The sequence below is a fragment of the Aethalodelphis obliquidens genome, unplaced genomic scaffold (genome assembly GCF_003676395.1).
Source record: "Aethalodelphis obliquidens isolate GAN/ISIS:26980383/991018 unplaced genomic scaffold, ASM367639v1 scaffold123, whole genome shotgun sequence".
In the NCBI taxonomy this organism is placed as follows: Eukaryota; Metazoa; Chordata; class Mammalia; order Artiodactyla; family Delphinidae; genus Aethalodelphis; species Aethalodelphis obliquidens.
Genome location: NW_020838067.1, coordinates 1127271 through 1145118, shown reverse-complemented (window position 1 = coordinate 1145118; position 17848 = coordinate 1127271). Strand labels below are relative to the sequence as shown.

General features: G+C 50.6%; 1 protein-coding gene across 2 annotated transcripts in view; it reads left to right on the top strand.

The window, feature by feature from the left end:
• The first annotated feature begins 3857 nt into the window (after positions 1 to 3857).
• The window catches only part of MGLL (monoglyceride lipase), a 101948-nt gene continuing 87957 nt past the window's right edge, over positions 3858 to 17848 (top strand). Inside the window, exons 1-2 of one of the 2 annotated variants that reach the window (XM_027098409.1) lie at positions 3858 to 4019; positions 5190 to 5334. In XM_027098409.1, the coding sequence (XP_026954210.1) occupies positions 5210 to 5334 (125 nt within the window). In that variant the 5' untranslated portion in view covers positions 3858 to 4019; positions 5190 to 5209. Of the gene's footprint in view, positions 4020 to 4391; positions 4728 to 5189; positions 5335 to 17848 lie in introns of those variants that run through there. The other variant, XM_027098408.1, reaches the window with a different exon arrangement.

The window sequence follows — 17848 nt, the reverse complement described above, 5'->3', positions numbered from 1 at the left end:
AGGTTTTACTTTTCCTCTCGAGTTTTCTAAATTATATCTGATGGTCAAAGCAAAAATTATAACACAGTCTGATCTGTTTCTCAGAGTACATAGAGGAAATATTTGACAAATGTAGTATAAATGGGGGAGAGTGAAGGGACGTAAGGAGATGTTAGGTTTTTATAGTTCGCTAGAACTGGTAAAATGATATCAGTGAACGTGATATATGTGTACATATATGCATATATATGTAATATACATGCAATATATGCTCTCTCTATGTATTTGCAGTACTAGAGCAACCACTAAAAGTCTATACAAAGAAATACACTCAAACACAGTACAGATAAATAAACATGTATAGAATTATAAAACGATCCTGTTCCAGTAACCCACAGGAAGGCAAGAAAAATAAAACAGAAAAAGGAAAAAGAGAAATAACAGAAAACAAATAAAATGGTGGACTTAAGCCCTAACTTAACAATCGTTACAGTAAATGTTCTAAATATACCAATTAAAAGACAGAGGTTGGCAGAATTAATTTTTTTTAAATGAACCAACTATATGTTGCCTACAAGAAACTCCAAATATGATGATAGTCCATATGGAAAATCCCAAGGAAGCTACAAAAACAAACAACAACAACAAACACCCTCCTACTAAGTGAGTTCAGCAAGGTCAGAGGATACAAGATGAACCTACAAAAATCAGTTGTCTTTCCATGCACTGGAAGTGAATACATGGAAACCGAGATCAAAAATACATGACATTTACAATTATTTGAAAAAAGAAAGATGTAAATGTGACAAAAGATGTATAAAACGTGTATACTAAAAACTATACGACACCGAGGGAACTCAAAGAAGACCTGAATAAATGGAGTGACATACCAAGAAGAATCAACGTAGTAACAATGTCATCAGCATAATTGATGTGCATGTTTAACACAATTCCTATCAAAATCTTACCAAGACTTTTTATAGATATAGACAAGATTATTCTAAAATTTATATTGAAAGGTGAAGGAACTAGAATAGCTAAAAAATGTATAAAATAAGCATAAAGTGGGAGGAACCAGTTTATCCAATTTTAAGATTTCTTAGATTGCTACAATAATGAAGACAGTGAGGTCCTGATGAAGAAATAGACACATAGATCAAAACAGAATGGAGAATCCAGAAACAGATCTAACAAGTTGGGCAGAGTGATTTTTGACAAAGTTGCGAAACAGTTCAGTGGGGGGCAGGGGAAGCCTTTTCAGCAAACTGGAGCAATTGGACATGAACAGACAAAAAACACAAAAAACAAAACTGATCTAAGTCTCACACCTTATACAACAGTTAACTTAGACTAGATCAGAGGCTGAAATGTAAAATGTAAAGAGAAAAACATAGGAGAAAATCTTCAGATGTAGTACGAGGTAAAGGGTTCTGAGACTTGACACCAGAAGCAAACTCTGTAAGGTGAAAACCTGATAAATTGTATCATAAAAATTAAAAACTTCTGCTTTGCAAAAGACCACATTAACAAGATGAAAAGACAAGCTACAAATGGGAAAAAATATTTGCAAATCATATCCAACAGATGATTAATATCTAAAATATAGAACTCTCAGGACTCAACAGTAAAAACTAAAACAAATAGAAACTAAAAAAAAATCCAATTAGGAAATGGTCAAAAGCCATGAAGAGGCATCCAGTAAATTAGATATACAGATGGCAAATAAGTACATAAATGATACTCAACATGAGCCATTAGACAAATGAAAATTACAATCGCAGTGAGATACCACCATATATCTAACAGAATGGCTAAACAAAAACAGAGAAACAGTGAACGGTAAATGCGGACAAGTTGATGAGAAACTGGATCTCTCATACATTTCTGGTGGGAATATGAAATGGGACAACCACTCTGAAATACGTTTTGGCAATCTCTTAAAAACCTAAGCATGCAGTTTCCATAGGGCCCAGCAATTGTACTCCAGGGCATTTATCCCAGAGACATGCAAAACCTGCAGATGAATGTTTACAGAAGTTTTATTCGTAGTAGCCAGACACTGAAAACAATCCAGACGTCCTTCACCTGGTGAACTGTTAAACCATGTGGCACGTCCATACCATGGGATACTACATGATAACCTGGAAATGCTGAAAGGAAAAAGCGAATCCTAAAAGGCTACACACTGTGCAATTCAATTTATAAAACTTCTTAAATTATAAAAGTTTAGAGATGGAGAACATCTTAGTGGTTACCAGGGGGTGTGGGGAGAGTGGGGATGGGAGAGCAGAGGGTGTAACTAGAAGAGGGCAACATGAGGGATCTTTGTGGGGTTGAAAGGTTATGTCAACATCCATATCCCAGTTGTGACATGGCCCTGTAGTTTTGCAAGATGTTATCTCTGGATTAAAGGGTACACAGTATCTCTCTGTATTATTTCTGAATTGAATCTACGTTTATATAATTGAATAATCGAGCCTACAATTTTCTCAAAATAAAAAGTTTAATTAAAAAAAAAAAGCCAGATACGGAACAGCACAATCCCACTCTCCTAACTCCCAGTGTGGGTGCTGACCAACCCCCGTGCTCTCGTTTACGTTGGTAACCAAACTAGGAGAGACTCTTCAAGCTCTTAACCATCACTTCCACTGGGGTTCTGCTGAAAACTGTCCCCCAGACTTTCACAGTGTGTATTCAAAATCATGAGACGCTGGAGCTGGGAAAATGTGAAACAACTGCATACAGGGGACTTGGTGGGCTTTGGGTCCCCCACAATGTCCATTGGACCCCAATGGCCACTCCTTGGATAAATTCTAATCCAGGTGCTTGCAGCGTGACAGCCTCCGCCTCCGGGCTCTCTGCTCTGAGATGGCTGCTCCAGTCTTGGCGTGCCTGGGTCCTGTCACTTAGCCACCCCTCTCCGCAGCGCTTACACCCAAGCGGCTTCTCAGCGGCTTCTCTCGTGGTATTTCTTAATTTGGAGCACAGGCCTTAAGCAGCCTGGGTCCCCCCCTCAAGACGTGTGACCCTGAGATGGGAGTTTCTGGAGGACAGTGGTTCTTTTCAACACTGCTATGGTGTAAAGTTGTTTGTGAAAGAAGGAAGGACGCAAAGGCCTTCCGAGGTCAGTGTGAGCAGGGGCACCTGTCACTCAGGGACAGAGATTACTGTCAGTCGTGGGTTGCAGGTGAGGAGACGAAGCCTCACAGGCAAATTGGAGGTGCTGATGTTGAGCCCAGGTGGTCTAGACTGTGATCCAGTGCTGTCCCTGTGCCCCAGCTACACTGCCAGCTGCACTGGAAGCTGTTCAGAATCCCCTGTTCCCAGGGGTTTTGTTAGGAGCCCAGGGAGGGTTTCTGGGGCAAGGCCTGCACTTGTCTGCCTCTACCCTACCTCTTGGGGGTTGTGCACATCCTCCCCCAAACCCCCAGCTTCTTGTGTGTGTGTCTGACTGTGTGGTGTGTGTGTGTGATGTGTGTGTGTCTCTGTCTGCATGGGGTGTCTGTGTCTGAGTGCCTCTCTGTTCCTTTTTATGTGTTATGTGGGTTTGTGTGTCTCTGTGGATCGCGTGTGTCTGTCTTTGTGTATTGAGTGTGTGTCCGTGCAGTTTGTTGTTTGCATGCGTGGTGCCCACGTGTGTGTATCTGTGGGGAGGTCTGTGTGCATGTGTGTCCCTGCATGTGTCTCTGTGCGGGTGGGTGTGCGCGCGTGGTGTGTGCGCGCGTGGGTGTGGCGTGTCCTCCCGCTCGGAGGCTCCCGAGAGCCGACCCCGTTCGGGGAGTGACAGTCCCCAGCGCGGCCACCCCGGGGCGCGGCCGGCGGGGAGGAGCGCGTGGCGGGTCCGCCAGCCGCACACGTGGGCCCGGCGCCGCCTCTCGCGTTCCCACCCCCTCCGGCCGCCCCCGCGGAGAGCCGGGATAAGTGGCGGCGCGGACGCCGCGCCCTGTCTCTGCGGAGCCGGCAGCGCGCAGCTCTCCGGCCCTAGCCCGCCACAGACGAGGACCGCGCTCGGGGACGCGACAGCGGCGCTCGTGGCCCCGGTAACTGCCTCCCGTACCCGCCCCCGGCTGCCGCGCCGTCCCCGGGTGGGGCAGCCCCGGGTCCCCGCGTCCCCGCGTCCCCGCGTCCCCGCGTCCGGGCTCGGCGTGGGCTCCCGCGCCCCTGCGCGCGTGTGCGCGCGTGTCTGTGTGTGCATTGGTGCGCGCGCGCCCCGCTCCCCAGCAGCAGCCCCGAACCAACTTGGACCTGTCAACTCCGTGTCCCCGTGCCCGTCCGCGAGCAGAGCAGCTGGCAGCACCTCCAGAGACAGCGCGGGGCTGTGCTGCCTGCGCTGGTGGAGACAGGAGGGGAATAAAGTTTGTCGGGAGCCCGGGTGACTTTCCTCGGGGACCCGCATGTGTGCGTGTGCGGGGGGCCTGGGAGCGCGGAGCTGGTTCCCTGGCTTCCCGGGCAGTGGGCGCCGGGCTCCCGGCCCCCCTTCACGCCGCCTCAGTGGTTTGTTTAGGAAAAGTGATGGTGAACTAATAGTGGAGGCTCGCAGGCGCCCGCTGCCCGCCCCGCGGAGGGAGGCCGGCCCCGGAGGGCTGAGAGGGCGCCGCACCCTTCAAGCCCAGGCGGCATATGTGAGCCAGGGCTCTGAGGTGGGAACCTGTGACCGCGGAGGTGAGGGAACAGCCCGTGTTTGCCTGGCTCTAACTGTCAAGGCTGTGTGGTTGTGGACCGCAAAAGCCAGGACGTGATGGAAACAGGTTTGTCACGGCATCCTTGGAATTTCAGACAGGAGGAATTAATCGCAATATCATCCACCTCGTTATCGTGCCCCTTTGAAACTTCCTTGGGGATTTTAAGATAGATGGGTCTTTTGCAGCTGGGTCTTTATACCCATAGAGCTGACTATAATTTCCACTTGATTACAGCTAAAGTAGTCTTTAAGATGAAGTTTCCTGAAATGATTTAAAATAAACACAGATGGGAAGGGGGAAAAGCTGTAACGAGGCACTTAAAAAATAAAGTGAGCATTTTTCTTAGGAACGAGTGGGATTTTTCAGTCTTAAGGAATATATATGTATTTTTAAAAGCTTTGAAATGGAGGTTTTTTGTTTTTAACCTGCTTTAAAAAATTGTTACTGACTCTGAACAAGGTTTCCCTCCTGATCTCTATGTGTTTTGCCATATCCCTGACTTTGGAATGTGTCCTTCTTCCTTCCCAGGACCTGAAGAGCCTTTCAGAATGCCAGAGGAAAGTTCTCCCAGGCGGACCCCGCAGAGTGTTCCGTACCAGGACCTCCCTCACCTGGTCAACGCCGATGGACAGTACCTCTTCTGCCGGTACTGGAAACCCTCGGGCACACCCAGGTACGTCTCCCCCAGGTGCTACCCGGATGTGCCCTGGGGGGGTTCATGTCCCCTCTGCCCCTTTGTGTGCAGCTCCCGTGCGGCCACTTTCTCCATGACCAACTTCACGTGCCATTTTAACATCAGGCACAGTGGGCTAACAGAACTGAGATTTATATATCTTTTTTTAAAATTAAGAAGCAGACGTTCTATTTTCATTATAACAACTAGGATACGGATCCCACCGTGTGGCAGTTTTCAAAAATTCCACATGACTTTATTTTTTGTGCTGGAGTTGATTTCCTGTTGTACAGGCATTCCTTTAAAATCCAACCCAGCAGGTATAGAAAACCACCTAATCAGATAAGATCAAAATAATGGATATGTAGTAACTTTTGTTCTCTTTTCCTGTTTGAGTATGAGCTTCAGAAGGTGTCATACCTGTGTAACAGAGAGAAAGGGGTCTGGGTGTTTCCTTCTGATTTCTTGCCAGCTCAGTTACTTTGTACATTTTCCATCAAGGACTTGTCTTGCTCTTAGAAGCAGGCGTTGGGACCTGCACACAGTAAGATAGCTGGTCTCCTGCTTCCCTCCTCTTGTACGAAATAGGGAAAACCCTGCTTGTTTGCGTTGTTCAGGGAAAGAAATTATTTGTGGTAACCAATTGGCCTAGTGAAAAGTGAACATTTTCTGTTCCATGGACATGTTACCTGTTTCACAGGCCTGTTGTCTCCTAGGGGACATGTATGGTGTGCTGTGGCTTATAGGATTATGTCTCCCTTTGTGTTTCAGTCATCACCCAACCCTAGTACAGATACAAAATTCCTCCTACGTTTTCAACAAGGTGTGTATAATCCAGGTAGCTGCACATTAAAAAACAAAAACTAAAGCAGAGATATGGACTTTAAAGACCTAGTTTAAAATCATAGCTTCAGGGCAGCTGTATAAACCGGCTATTGTAATGGGCAGTTAAGAGTTCCTACAGGGCTTCCCTGGTGGCGCAGTGGTTGAGAGTCCGCCTGCCGATGCAGGGGACACGGGTTCGTGCCCCGGTCCGGGAAGATCCCACATGCCACGGAGCGGCTGGGCCCGTGAGCCATGGCCGCTGAGCCTGCGCGTCCGGAGCCTGTGCTCCGTGATGGGAGAGGCCACAACAGTGAGAGGCCCGCGTACCGCAAAACAAACAAACAAAGAGTTCCTACAGGTCTGGCCATGTCCTTCTTAAAGATTTCCTCTACAGGAAAGAGTGTGTGTGTGTGTGCATGTGTGTCAGATGGGGAGGTGGGGTTGTCAAGCATTATCATTAATTCTCCATTCTGACTTAATTGGCAGTACAAGTGCACACTCTTGGTTTAATTTCTAACAACTTCGTGGTATGTGGTGCATTATTTGATCGATATACAAAAAGAGGACAAAGAATTGGGAGCTAAGTTTGTGATGTTTGAGTCTCAGACATTGGGGACTTTCCTGGTTAAGTGGGGAGGTTGTCCTCGCTGGAGGTTGGTGGAAGGGAGACCCTGCGGTCCTCCAGTGGGCGGGGCGGTGCTGCGTGGGTGGGCCAAGGCAGAATGGCTGCCCTTCCCTGGGCTGTGAGTGGTTTTCACAGTCTCCACCCTGAGTCGCCCTGTGGGGAGCTCTGTGCTCCCTCGCTTTTGCTCTAGTTAGAGATGGCAAACGCCACTCCCAGTTGTTTAAACCGAGTGTCTCTTGGGGTTAGTGTTTACCTTGCAGCGGACGCTGATGGGAATAAGAACGGGGGCCGATGGTTGAGGCAGCTGGGCCCTGGGCTTTGGAAGAGAGGCTGCCCGCCTACCTGCTCGGCCTCCACCCCATGAGATGATGCAGGTCGATAAACTCCCTCCGGGATTGGCCCCCCTCTGTCAGGGGGTCCTTAAAACATTTCACCACCAGCCCTGACCAGTTGGAAAGTCCTGGAGGCCCCCCGCGGTGACAGATGCCGCATCCTGGCGTCCTGGGGGAGGGGTCAGGGCAGGCCGAGTGGTAAGGACGCAGCGGGGGCCTCAGGGCAGAGGTCTGTGCTAGCTGGTGAGGGAGCGTGTCCCTATCAGAGAAGCTGAGCCCAGCTGCTCTGGCAGATAGCAGTGTGGCAGCCCAGCCCTCTTGCTGCTCTGGGACAGCTCTGCTGCTTCCCGTCAGCACGGCTGCCTCTAGGAGCGGGAGGGGACCACTGGCCTCCGCCTTTCCCCTCCAGGGAGTGTCCTCCATGGTCTTTCCCCCAGTTAGCTCAGAGTCTTGTCTGCTCTAATCGGCGGGGAAAACACCAGCAAATGTCCCTTTTCTCTGCTCCTCTTAAAAAATCTTTCCCGCAGAGGCCCTTGGGACCTCAGAAGCCACTGTCTTACAGACTGTGTCCAGCAGAGGGGTCGGGGCCTGTCTCTCTTAGTTGGCACTGGGATGGGTTGGATTTCTGGTCAACAAGTTGGGCCTGTTCAGAACACCTGCCAGAACATTCAGCCCCCGGAGGATTTGCTGGGTTCCCAGACCAGCTCTGCAGGCGGCTCAGAGCGACCCAGGGTCATGGCATCAACCACACTGGGAAGTCGGCTTAACCTGCTGATGGAAACATCGTGTCTCTACAAATGCTGGCCTCCTCACCCTGGGCCCTGGGGTCGCTGTTCCCATGTGTGCGTCCAAACTCAGTGTTGTTTTTAACAGAGCTGGCCAGACACTCGGTCTTTAATCACTATGAACCAGAGGTACGCTTGGTTCCGCCAAGGCAGATTCGTGCTCATCTGGTAGTATGTTCTGTAAGTATCGTGTGTTCTGGAGTCCGGACGAGTCTCTTAGATGTGATCTCGTTTTATCTTCACGTCAACCTGTGGGGCAGATGTTATCATTGTTTTCCCTCTTTTAAAGCTGGTCCAACTGCATTTTGTCCACATTCCTCTGGTTCCAAGTCTCTTACTAAGGAAGACAGACTTTTGTCTAAGTACTGTCTTCCTGATAAATTCTTATATTTTTTGTTAGGGGGAAGGTCACTTCTTATGGTAAAGAGGAATAGAATAATTAATCCTCCCTAGTTGTTTCTTCATAATATATTAAAAGTGGGAAATAGATTGAGATATGATCCATTCTGAAACAAAACCTTCTGATGCCCTGGGGACTGGCTGCCTTATCGAGACTCGGTACTTTGGAATTGTAAAATACTGGTTCTTCAGCAAGTTTCCACTGATGGTGTTTTCAGGGTAGTGGAGACTAGCCCAGGTGAGGCTTGAGTTGCTCTGTGGGCTCTCGTGCCCTTGGGTAGTATTTCACACCTTTGGATTCAGTCCACCACGGCGCCCTCAGTCCACTTAAAGGGCAACTTTGAATTAACTTCTGAATGTTACTTAGCCATCCTGCCCCACAGGATGAATGACTGGGCAACATCACTGGGGGGTCTGAAACAATACTCAGTTTGATGACTTGGCTGCAAAGAAGTCCTCCCTTGGTTCTGCTGGACCAGGAGGGCTAGAGAGCTCGCTGTAATTGTGTGATCGCACAGCTGCCACCTTCTGGGCGGTTAGTTCCCGGCGTGGACCGGTCATGCCCAAGGCCGGTGTGAGATAGACACTTGTGGAATCAATGCCCAGATGCTCCTTTGAGCAGGGGCTCCCCTCGCGCTGAGTGTGCTCTGTCTCGGAGGAGCACCCCACCCCCGCCCAACGCTGAGGAACTGACCAGGCTCTCCTGCAGCTTCTGTGGTGATAACAGCCAGTGTACCGAGGGAGCCGTTTCAAAGAGCTCTGTCCCTCCATGGGCCGATGGCCTGATGCAGATGCCTGGGTGACTCCTCAGTGGAAGCTCCAGAGCCCCTGCCTTTGCGGGGACCTCCCAACCTGAGCCCCGGAGCCCCTTCTGCAGTCTGCCTGGCTTTGCCCGCTTCTCCTTTCTTGCCTCCACTCAGGAGCTGGCCTTCCTCCAGTGACCCCGTGGCCACTGGTTGCCGTGGACGCCTCCTCTCCCCTCCCCAGCTCCACGCGTCCAAGCTGCCCCCTCGCAGTCTCAGCCGGTGTGGTTGTCAGGACTTTCCTCTTGGTGACGGGGTGCTGGGAGTGGGGCCCATGGCAGGGGCTGGACTAAGGAGGGTGGCGTGGCGTCGTTTCGGGAACGTACCTGTGTTCTCAGAGCCATGGCTGTTGTCGGTGGATCTAGAATCAACAAGCCAAGGCCCCTTCTCCCCTCTTTATTCCCATTCCCCAGAACGGGGCTCAGCTGACATCCCCTACCCCTGCTCTGCCCTTTACTGGGTCACTTTGCTCCCTTTCAGACACGAGGCCTTCGCAGTCTGTGTCTGGAGTTTCAGGCGATGCCGTCTTAGGGCGCTTCCTCCCACCTATGCACATTTACCTGGAGAAGAAGCCATTCCCTGAAGCTGGGATATATTTAAATGCTAGAGAACGTCCTCCCTTCCTGCCACCCCTCACGATGTCCTTCCATCAGTCACCAACCACTTGGGTGTGGCATCTGTGACTCCAGGAGCTGGGCCCCTCCCGGCCAAGCTGGTCCAGGCCACAGAGAGGCAGAGTGTCCGTCGTCTGGTTGGACTTGATTTCCACCGCCCGCCCTCTGGAAATTCTGTTCCCTTTGATCAGATTGGCGTCTGCCCGTCCTCCCCTCCGCCTTAGGCTTTCCCATCAGGTTGTGTGTCAGTTACTTGGTGCCTTTCTCCCCGCTGCTCACGGTGTGGGTTCAGTGTCCTGGGCAGCATTCCCCAGGTTCTGTGTTTCTTGGAGTGTTTCTCCCTCCCTGTGGGCCCCTGCAGCCCTCATGACCCCACCCCCTCTGAACTCCTGCCGCCTGTGTGGCTAGGCGTCACCGAATCACTTACCTTTGGTTGGTACATCCCCAGGGCCAAGCAAATCACATCCTTTCACTGTCCCTAAAAGTAGCCACTTTGAACTCCATTCGCTTGGTCTCCATGGGCGTGAGGGCCACCACGCATCTAGCTCCCAGCCCAGCCCCTTGGACCTTCCCCCAATTGTGAGGGTCTGGGATAGCTCTTGGGCTCCCCAGAGCCTCTGCAGGAAGGCAGGCCCTGAGGGCTCAGCTCCGTGAGTATCCGCTCTTCGCGCTTACCCATAGCCACACTGCCACCCAAAAAGTCGGTTAGCAGACCCTGATTTTTATTGAAGCCTGCGTGTCCCAGACAGAGCTGGGCACCAGGGTGGGGAGAGAGGAGCAAAGGCCGCTGTGTTTCAGGAAGCGGTGGGTGTAGTTATTGTACGAGGGGCAGGTACCTGGAGACGGGACCACTGCTGGCCACACAACACCTTGGTGTAAGTTAGACAAAGGAGCCCATCCAGGTAGACATGGCCTCACAGGTGTGAGGTTTGGTGAGCAGAGCGTGGGCTGGATTTCAGCTCCTACTCATCCTTCCAGCCAGCGCCCTTGAACAGTATTGCACCTGTGAGAAGGGCGTGCAGGGCAGGGAACCAAGTGAAGCTAGAAAGGTGGGCGGGTGGGGCCAGGCGCCCAGGGTCCTGAAGGCCAAGCTGCAGCCTTGAACTTGAGCCTCAAGGGCTGGGTGGGGAGCCACGGACAGGTGTTAGGCCAGGAAGTGGTGCAGTCAGGCATGTGACCTGGACAGCCAGCTGGGTGGAGGTGTTTGCCGTCATCCAGGTGGCAGGTGAAGGGGGCTGAGTCAGGCGTGGCAGTGGCACCTCAGGTTGGAAGGGACTGACCGTGTGTGGTGGTGATGGTGGGGGGGGCGCTCCCAGGTGTCTCCCTGGGTGACGGCGCACAGGGAACACCTTTAGATTGCTCTGCTCTGAAGACGCGGGGCTGCCCTCTGCCTGTGACGACATGTGGCACTCCAGGCGCCGTGGGACACCTTGCTGGAGCATCCTTGATAAGCCAGTAGGAGAAGTGGAGGAGAGGTATCGGGGCCGCAAAACGAACCACACTGCGAGCGTCACCAGTAAGATACGAATGCGGGGGCGGGTGGTTTCCTGAAGGTAAGAAAGGAGTCCTTCCTGGCTTCCACCTTCTCCCCACGCTGAAGAATCAAAAACCGCCCTTGACTTATATGTGTTGGCTCATGAAATTTCTGTGTGGACACTGAGAAAATGGACCTTACTGTGCGTTTTATAGCAAGGACATTATTTTTAATGCGATCACTGCCTTCCAGTACGACTTCAGATTTCTCTTGCCTATTTTAAGAATTTCCAAAAGTTCCTTCCCCTTGTAAGGAGCCGCTGGTCCTCCTCCTGGTGCTTCTGCCATTCTTACAGCGCAGCAAACTGCCTTAGTTTTAAATAGGGCATCTCTTCTGGGCTTTTCTTTTTTTTTTTTTTAAGATTCTTCAAACAGCAAAGATCTTTTGATGGCGAGAGGAAAGGCCGCAGCTATTCTTGCAGCTGATTTTTCCAGCAGCTACGTTAAGGGATGATTTTTTCCAGTTGCTTTGAGAATGTTCTGCAGATACAAGTCTGTCTTTGTTTGCAGTGGAGATGAAGAAAAAAATAGCAAAATAAGCTGCTTCCTGAACGAGAGCCATGTTCACCATTGTCTGTCTCTTGGCACCTGTTAGGTAGAGATGCTGATCCCAGGCACACTCTGTCCCCCAGGGCCGGCCAAACATGGGTTATTGTCAATGGGGAAGCGGTCCTTAGCGGTGCGAATCTTTGCGGCTGGGATCACAGGATGACCCTTGTCCCATATTCAGGGTCAGCCAAGCCTCTTGTTGGAGGCGGTGCCTTCACTTCACACAGGCTTGTTCACTGGGGTGGGGGTGGGGAGGCAGTGGTGGCCATCGAGTGGGGCTGGGGGTGGCGTTTTCTCTGTATCGAGGGCCTGGTCCACTCGCAGAGGGGCGGGTGCAGGGAAGAGGGCCGCCAGAGGAGCTTGCTCTGTGTCACGTTGTTGGGTCTCACGGCAGGCGTCCCTCCCCCACTTTGCTGGCCATCAGTCTCTGCTCTGGCGTTTGGCAGGCTCTCTGGTATGCAGGGGTGGAAAGTTTCTCACCTTCCTCAGAAAGGTTCAAAGGAGCTCTTCTCCTTAACCTTCTGGAAGGAAAGAGGGAGGAGGGAGGAAGAGAAAGGGCAGAACAGGAGGAGGGTTTGGGCACTGCGTCCTCCCTGGGGGCTTCCCACGGCTGGTGGAGGGTTTAGTGGGTGGAGTTTGCGGACCTGTTGACATCATGATGTGCGAGTATATGCCGTTTCCCAGAAAGGACGGTGGATCACAGACTTGCCCAGACTGTCCAGGTCGGGGCGGCCCGTGACCCCAGCACTCTGTGCAGCCTCATCACGTGCAGGGGAGGTGGCTCAGAGGGTGAGCATGGTCACCCAGGGGCTGGCGGGGCCAGAGGGCAATCCTGGAGTTCTTCCGCCCCACCCTGTCTCTCAGAAGCTGCTCCCACACCTTCCTCTTGGGGGTTTAAAGCACAGATCAGCCCTTCCCAGTAAGCGTTTAAACAAATGTAGGGCTTGGGGCCCGGCTTAGAGAGGTCCTAATTGCCACCCTTCTCCCCGCCCCCTGCCCCCACCAAAGGAATCATTTCCCACGCCTCTGTCCTGGTGGTTCTGTTTTCAGTGGTGAAGAGTGTGTGGGCACCTGTGCGGTGCCCAGGGGGCTGAGGAGCGAGGGTAGACGGACCTCCAGAGGACGCAGGAGACTGACTTAGACCCAGAGGTGGGAGGAGAAGCCCGGAGGCCTCTAGGAACAAAAGAGAAGAAGCGGAGGAGATGGGGGCCCCTAGTGGAGTGGGGGGAGGGTGGAAGAAAGAATGTCGAGAGAAGGAGCTGGAAGGCAGGGAGGAAGCTGCAGGCTGGGTCACCCCGGGCTCTGGTCAGGCTCTCCTGGTCAAAGCAGGCCAGTTTCCCCCAGGCTGTCCATGGCGGCTGGATTAGAGATGAAAGGGCCCCCCGCTTAGGAAGCGCTGCCTTTGGACATTTTAGGAGCTCCGCTCTGTTCTTCCTGTTGAGTCACTCTTGTAGAGGTATGTGCACAGCTGGGTGGTGCAGCAGAGAACGGCGAAGACCACGGAGCCAGGCCCCAGGACCAGCCTGAGTCCACACGGACGGCGTGGGGGCCGTCACTGGACCAGTGTGTTGGTCTTCTCACCTTTACCCCAGGTGATTATACGGTTAGACATCAGTGGGTGGTCAGCGCCTGGCACCCGGTAATGAGATGTGTGTCCTCTTTGCCTCCACCGTCTGGCTGGTGAGCTCTGGGGACCGTTGGCTTGTCTGTTACTCACCACCCTTTCTTAGTCCCCTCCACCCTCTTGTCCGGCATCAGTCACAGAGACCCAGAGGCAAAGCAGTAACCTTTTTTTTTTTTTTTTTTTTTTTTTTGTGGTACGCGGGCCTCTCACTGTGTGGCCTCTCCCGCTGCGGAGCACAGGCTCCGGACACACAGGGTCAGCGGCCATGGCTCACGGGCGCAGCTGCTCCGTGGCATGTGGGATCTTCCCGGACCGGGGCACAAACCCGCGTCCCCTGCATCGGCAGGCGGACTCTCAACCACTGCGCCACCAGGGAAGCCCAAAGCAGTAACCTTTATTAACTCCACCTTGACCTCTCTCCCCATGTTGCAGGCTGTGTGCTTTCCGCAGTCTCCAGGTTTTGACTTTTTTTTTTCCTTAACAGTTAAAACTCAGTTCCATTCCAGTGAGATTTCAAACTCCGCGATAAACTTCTGTAGATGCTTAGTTTACCAAGGCATGGGGAAGCCGTTGGTGGTGAAATTCTTTTTGAGACAACACATAGGTAGCAAATTAGATACTTTCTTTAATGTCACACGAGACCTCTGTGACAGTGTTTGTGGTGTCACTCTAGACTGGCTGGAGGACCAAATGAGTCTTAGGGAGGGAGGCTGGGGGCCAGTGCAGACAGACCCACCCGCTTCTCAGAGTCCCATCTCCAGTGGCCTCAGTCCTTGTCGTGTGTTTCTCCTTTGGTCCCGATCGTGGGCCGGGGTGTGTGGAGACGCTTGTGCTACAGAATGAGCCTGTGCTGCAAGGGCTGTCCTGGCACCTGCCGCGTCTGCAGTGGCAGGGTGGTCGGTGCATCAGGGATTCTCTGGGTTGGCGCCCTGTGCTGGACTCAGCCGGGCAGTCCTGTGCTAGTCTTGACTGGGCTCTCCATGTGTCTCTGTGCAGGACTGGCAGCTGGCGGGGGCCTGCTGGTCTCAAGTGTCTGGCCCTGGCAGGCTGGTGGCGGGAGCACGTCTGTCCTTCCCCACATCCCCTGTCCTCCTTTCCCAGGCCGTTAGGGTGGCAGTGTCTCGTGAGCAGCAGCGCGCTTTCCCGGTCTCTGCTTGTGTCGAGTTTGCAAATGTCGAAGTCAGTCGGCCCGGAGGCGGTGGGGACACATCCACGGAGCAAGGCGAGGGGAGGATGGTTTGTGGCCATTGTTGAATCTATAGCATTCAACAGTAGGAAAGGTTTTTGTGCTGAGATTTGGGAAACCAGGGTTGAAATTTTATTTCTGCCTCTGAGTGACTCTAGACAAGGTACCCTCCATTAGACCTTCCAGCAAGTTCCCAGAGGGTTTTGTATTTTATGTAACTCTGGTGTGTTTTGCATCTCATAGTGGTAGAACAACCTGTGAGCTTCTCCAGGGCAGAATTCATGCTTCCTTAGTGCGTGCCCCTTGTAGACTTTCGTGCCTGGCACAAACTAAGGGATCTAAACATGTTTGTTGAATGAATGAATGAACTTCCCGTATTTAGAGTAAGATGATTGGGCTAGATGAGTCTCAAAAATCCCTTCTGGCATGGTTTTCGAGGAAAAGAACCGAGCATTTCCATCAAGTGTAGGTCAGAGGGGCTAACTGTTTGTGCAGGAAATGCAGCACCTAAATCCAGAAGCACGAGTGAAGAAGTTAGTAACACCTAGGATGGGAACATTCCCTACAGGTGATCCCCTGGGATACTAGGTGGCTGGGTTTTAGCCAATTTAACTTTGAAGTAAAGGTCTGTGTGTGAAGACACACCTACAGGTGAGAACTGCAGGACGGCAGACAGTGTTTTCCCTGTTAGCACAGAAGTCAGCGTGGACACCAGAATCTGGAGTGGTGTCAGCTTCCCCTTGATGTGGGGGATGATTCAGTGGGCGTTAACTGAGCTCCAGATGTAAACTCAGCGCTGTGGTAGACAGCGATGGGGGGTCCTCAAAGCGACGTGGAGACTCAGGGTCTGCTTGACTGCAGACCTCCAATCCCATGAGGTTTTTCTGAACATCTTGTGCGTGCCGTGTCTCATTCTGGTTTGGAGATATGGAAATGAAACAGCCCCCGTCTGCCTTTGAAGACATCGCCCCACATTTATCAGGGAGACAGTTCCAAGCACCGTGGGAGTTTGCTTGTGAGGGCAATGCATTTGGGGGGAGGGGGTGGTTTCAGGGAAAAGTTGAGGTGACTTTAAGCCGGCCCTTGAATGTGGTTGGAGAAACCACTTTCACACAGGCATGGAGGTATGTTCTGAAAACGACAGGAAGTCTTTGGAAACTATAGTCTACGGTACGTGGCAGAAGGAGAGTTTGGAATCACTGGTTCAGGAGCCTGAATTTGAATGGCCCTTGTATTAGTCTGCTAGGGCTGCCATAACAAAATACCACAGACCTCGTGGCTTAAACAGCAGAAGTTTATTTTTCTCACAGTCCTGAAGGCTGAAGGTCCACGATCCAGATGCTGGTTGGGTTGGTTTCTGGTGAGAGCTCTCTTCTGGCTTGCAGATGGCTACCTTCTCTCTGTTTCTTCACGTGATCTTTCCTCTGTGAGTCTTTCCTCTAATTGGGTAAATCTTCCATGATTGAACTTGGATGAGGATCCTGACTTTTCACATATTTGCTTCTCTGTGATTCCATGGTAGATGCCCCAGCCTGTCTGAAGTTGCCTTTGCCTTGATGTCTTGTGTCTAAGACCACCTGGTTTCAGCAAACCCTACTGGCCGGCTGGCCTGAGGCAGGTTCAGACACAGGAGTGGGAGATACCAGGGACAAGCTCTGTCAGTACCGTGCAGACCCAGTAGTTGCCTTCTCTCTAGCCATTCCTCTTTCTTTCTTACTGATTTTTGTCCCCGGGGTGGGAGGGGCAGCGGTATGACTAATGATTGGAATATTTACACCTGATTAAAACCATTCTCACTTACCAGTGTTATCTGTAGCTAGAGGTGGCTATAGGACCAGTGTATCTCCTTAAGACACTAGAAAAAGAACAGTAAATTAAACCTAAAGCAAGCAGAAGGAAGGAAATAATAAAGATGAGAGCAGAAATTTATGAAGTAGAGAATAGAGAAACCATAGAGAAAATAAACGAATCCAAAAGTTGGCTGTTTGAAAAGCTCAACAAAACTGACAAATCTCTAGATTGATCAAGAAGAAAAGGGAGAAGACTCAAATTACTAGAATCAGAAATGAAAGAGGAAACCTTAGTAGCAATCTTGCATAAATAAAAAGTTATAAAGGAATAGTACGAGCAGTTGTACACCAGGTACAGTTAGGTAACTTAGATAAAGGGAACACGTTTCTAGAAAGATGCAGACTAGCAAAACCGACCTAAGAAGAAATGAAAAAAATCGGAATAGACTTGTAACAAGTAATGAGATCTAATTAATAAGCAAAACAACTACCCACAAAGAGAAGCGCAGGCCCAGATGGCTTCACTATTGAAATCTACTAAGTATGTAAAGAAGAATTAATACTAATTATTCACAGATTTTTCTTAGACGAGGAAGCACTTCCTAACTCATTCTAAGTGGCCATTATTACCGGGATACCAAAAGCAAACAAAGACATGCAAGAAAAGAAAACTACAGGCTAATATTTCTTATAAACATTGATGCAGAAATCCTCAGTTAAATACTAACAAACTGAATCCAACAACAGAAAGAAGAATTATACAATATTACCAAGTGAGATTTATCCTCAGAATGCAAGGACGGTTTAATATCTGAAACTCAGTTACTACAATACACTATATTAGTAAAATTAAAAAAAACTCACATGATCATCTCAGTATATGCAGAAAGTGTTTGACAGAATCCAACACACTTTCATGATAAAAACATCCAACAAACTATGAATTGAGGGGACCTTCCTCAGCCTGATAAAGAACAATGACAGAAGTCTCAAGCTAATACCATACTTAATGAGAAATGACCATATGCTTTTCTCCTAAGATAAGGAACAAGACAAGGATGTCCATCTTACCACTGCTATTCATCACTGTACTGAGGGTCTAGTTATGGCAGTTAGGCAAGAAAAAGAAAGAAAAGGGATCCAGATTGAAAAAGAAGAACTAAAACTATCTCTATTTGCAGATGACATGATCTTGTATGTAGTAAATCCTAAGGAATCCACTAAAAACTATTAGAACTAATAAATGAATTCAACAAGACTGGAAGATACAAGATGAATATATAAAAATCGATCATAGGGCTTCCCTGGTGGCGCAGTGGTTGAGAGTCTGCCTGCTGTTGCAGGGAACACGGGTTCGTGCCCCGGTCTGGGAAGATCCCACATGCCGCGGAGCGGCTGGGCCCGTGAGCCATGGCTGCTGAGCCTGTGCGTCCAGAGCCTGTGCTCCGC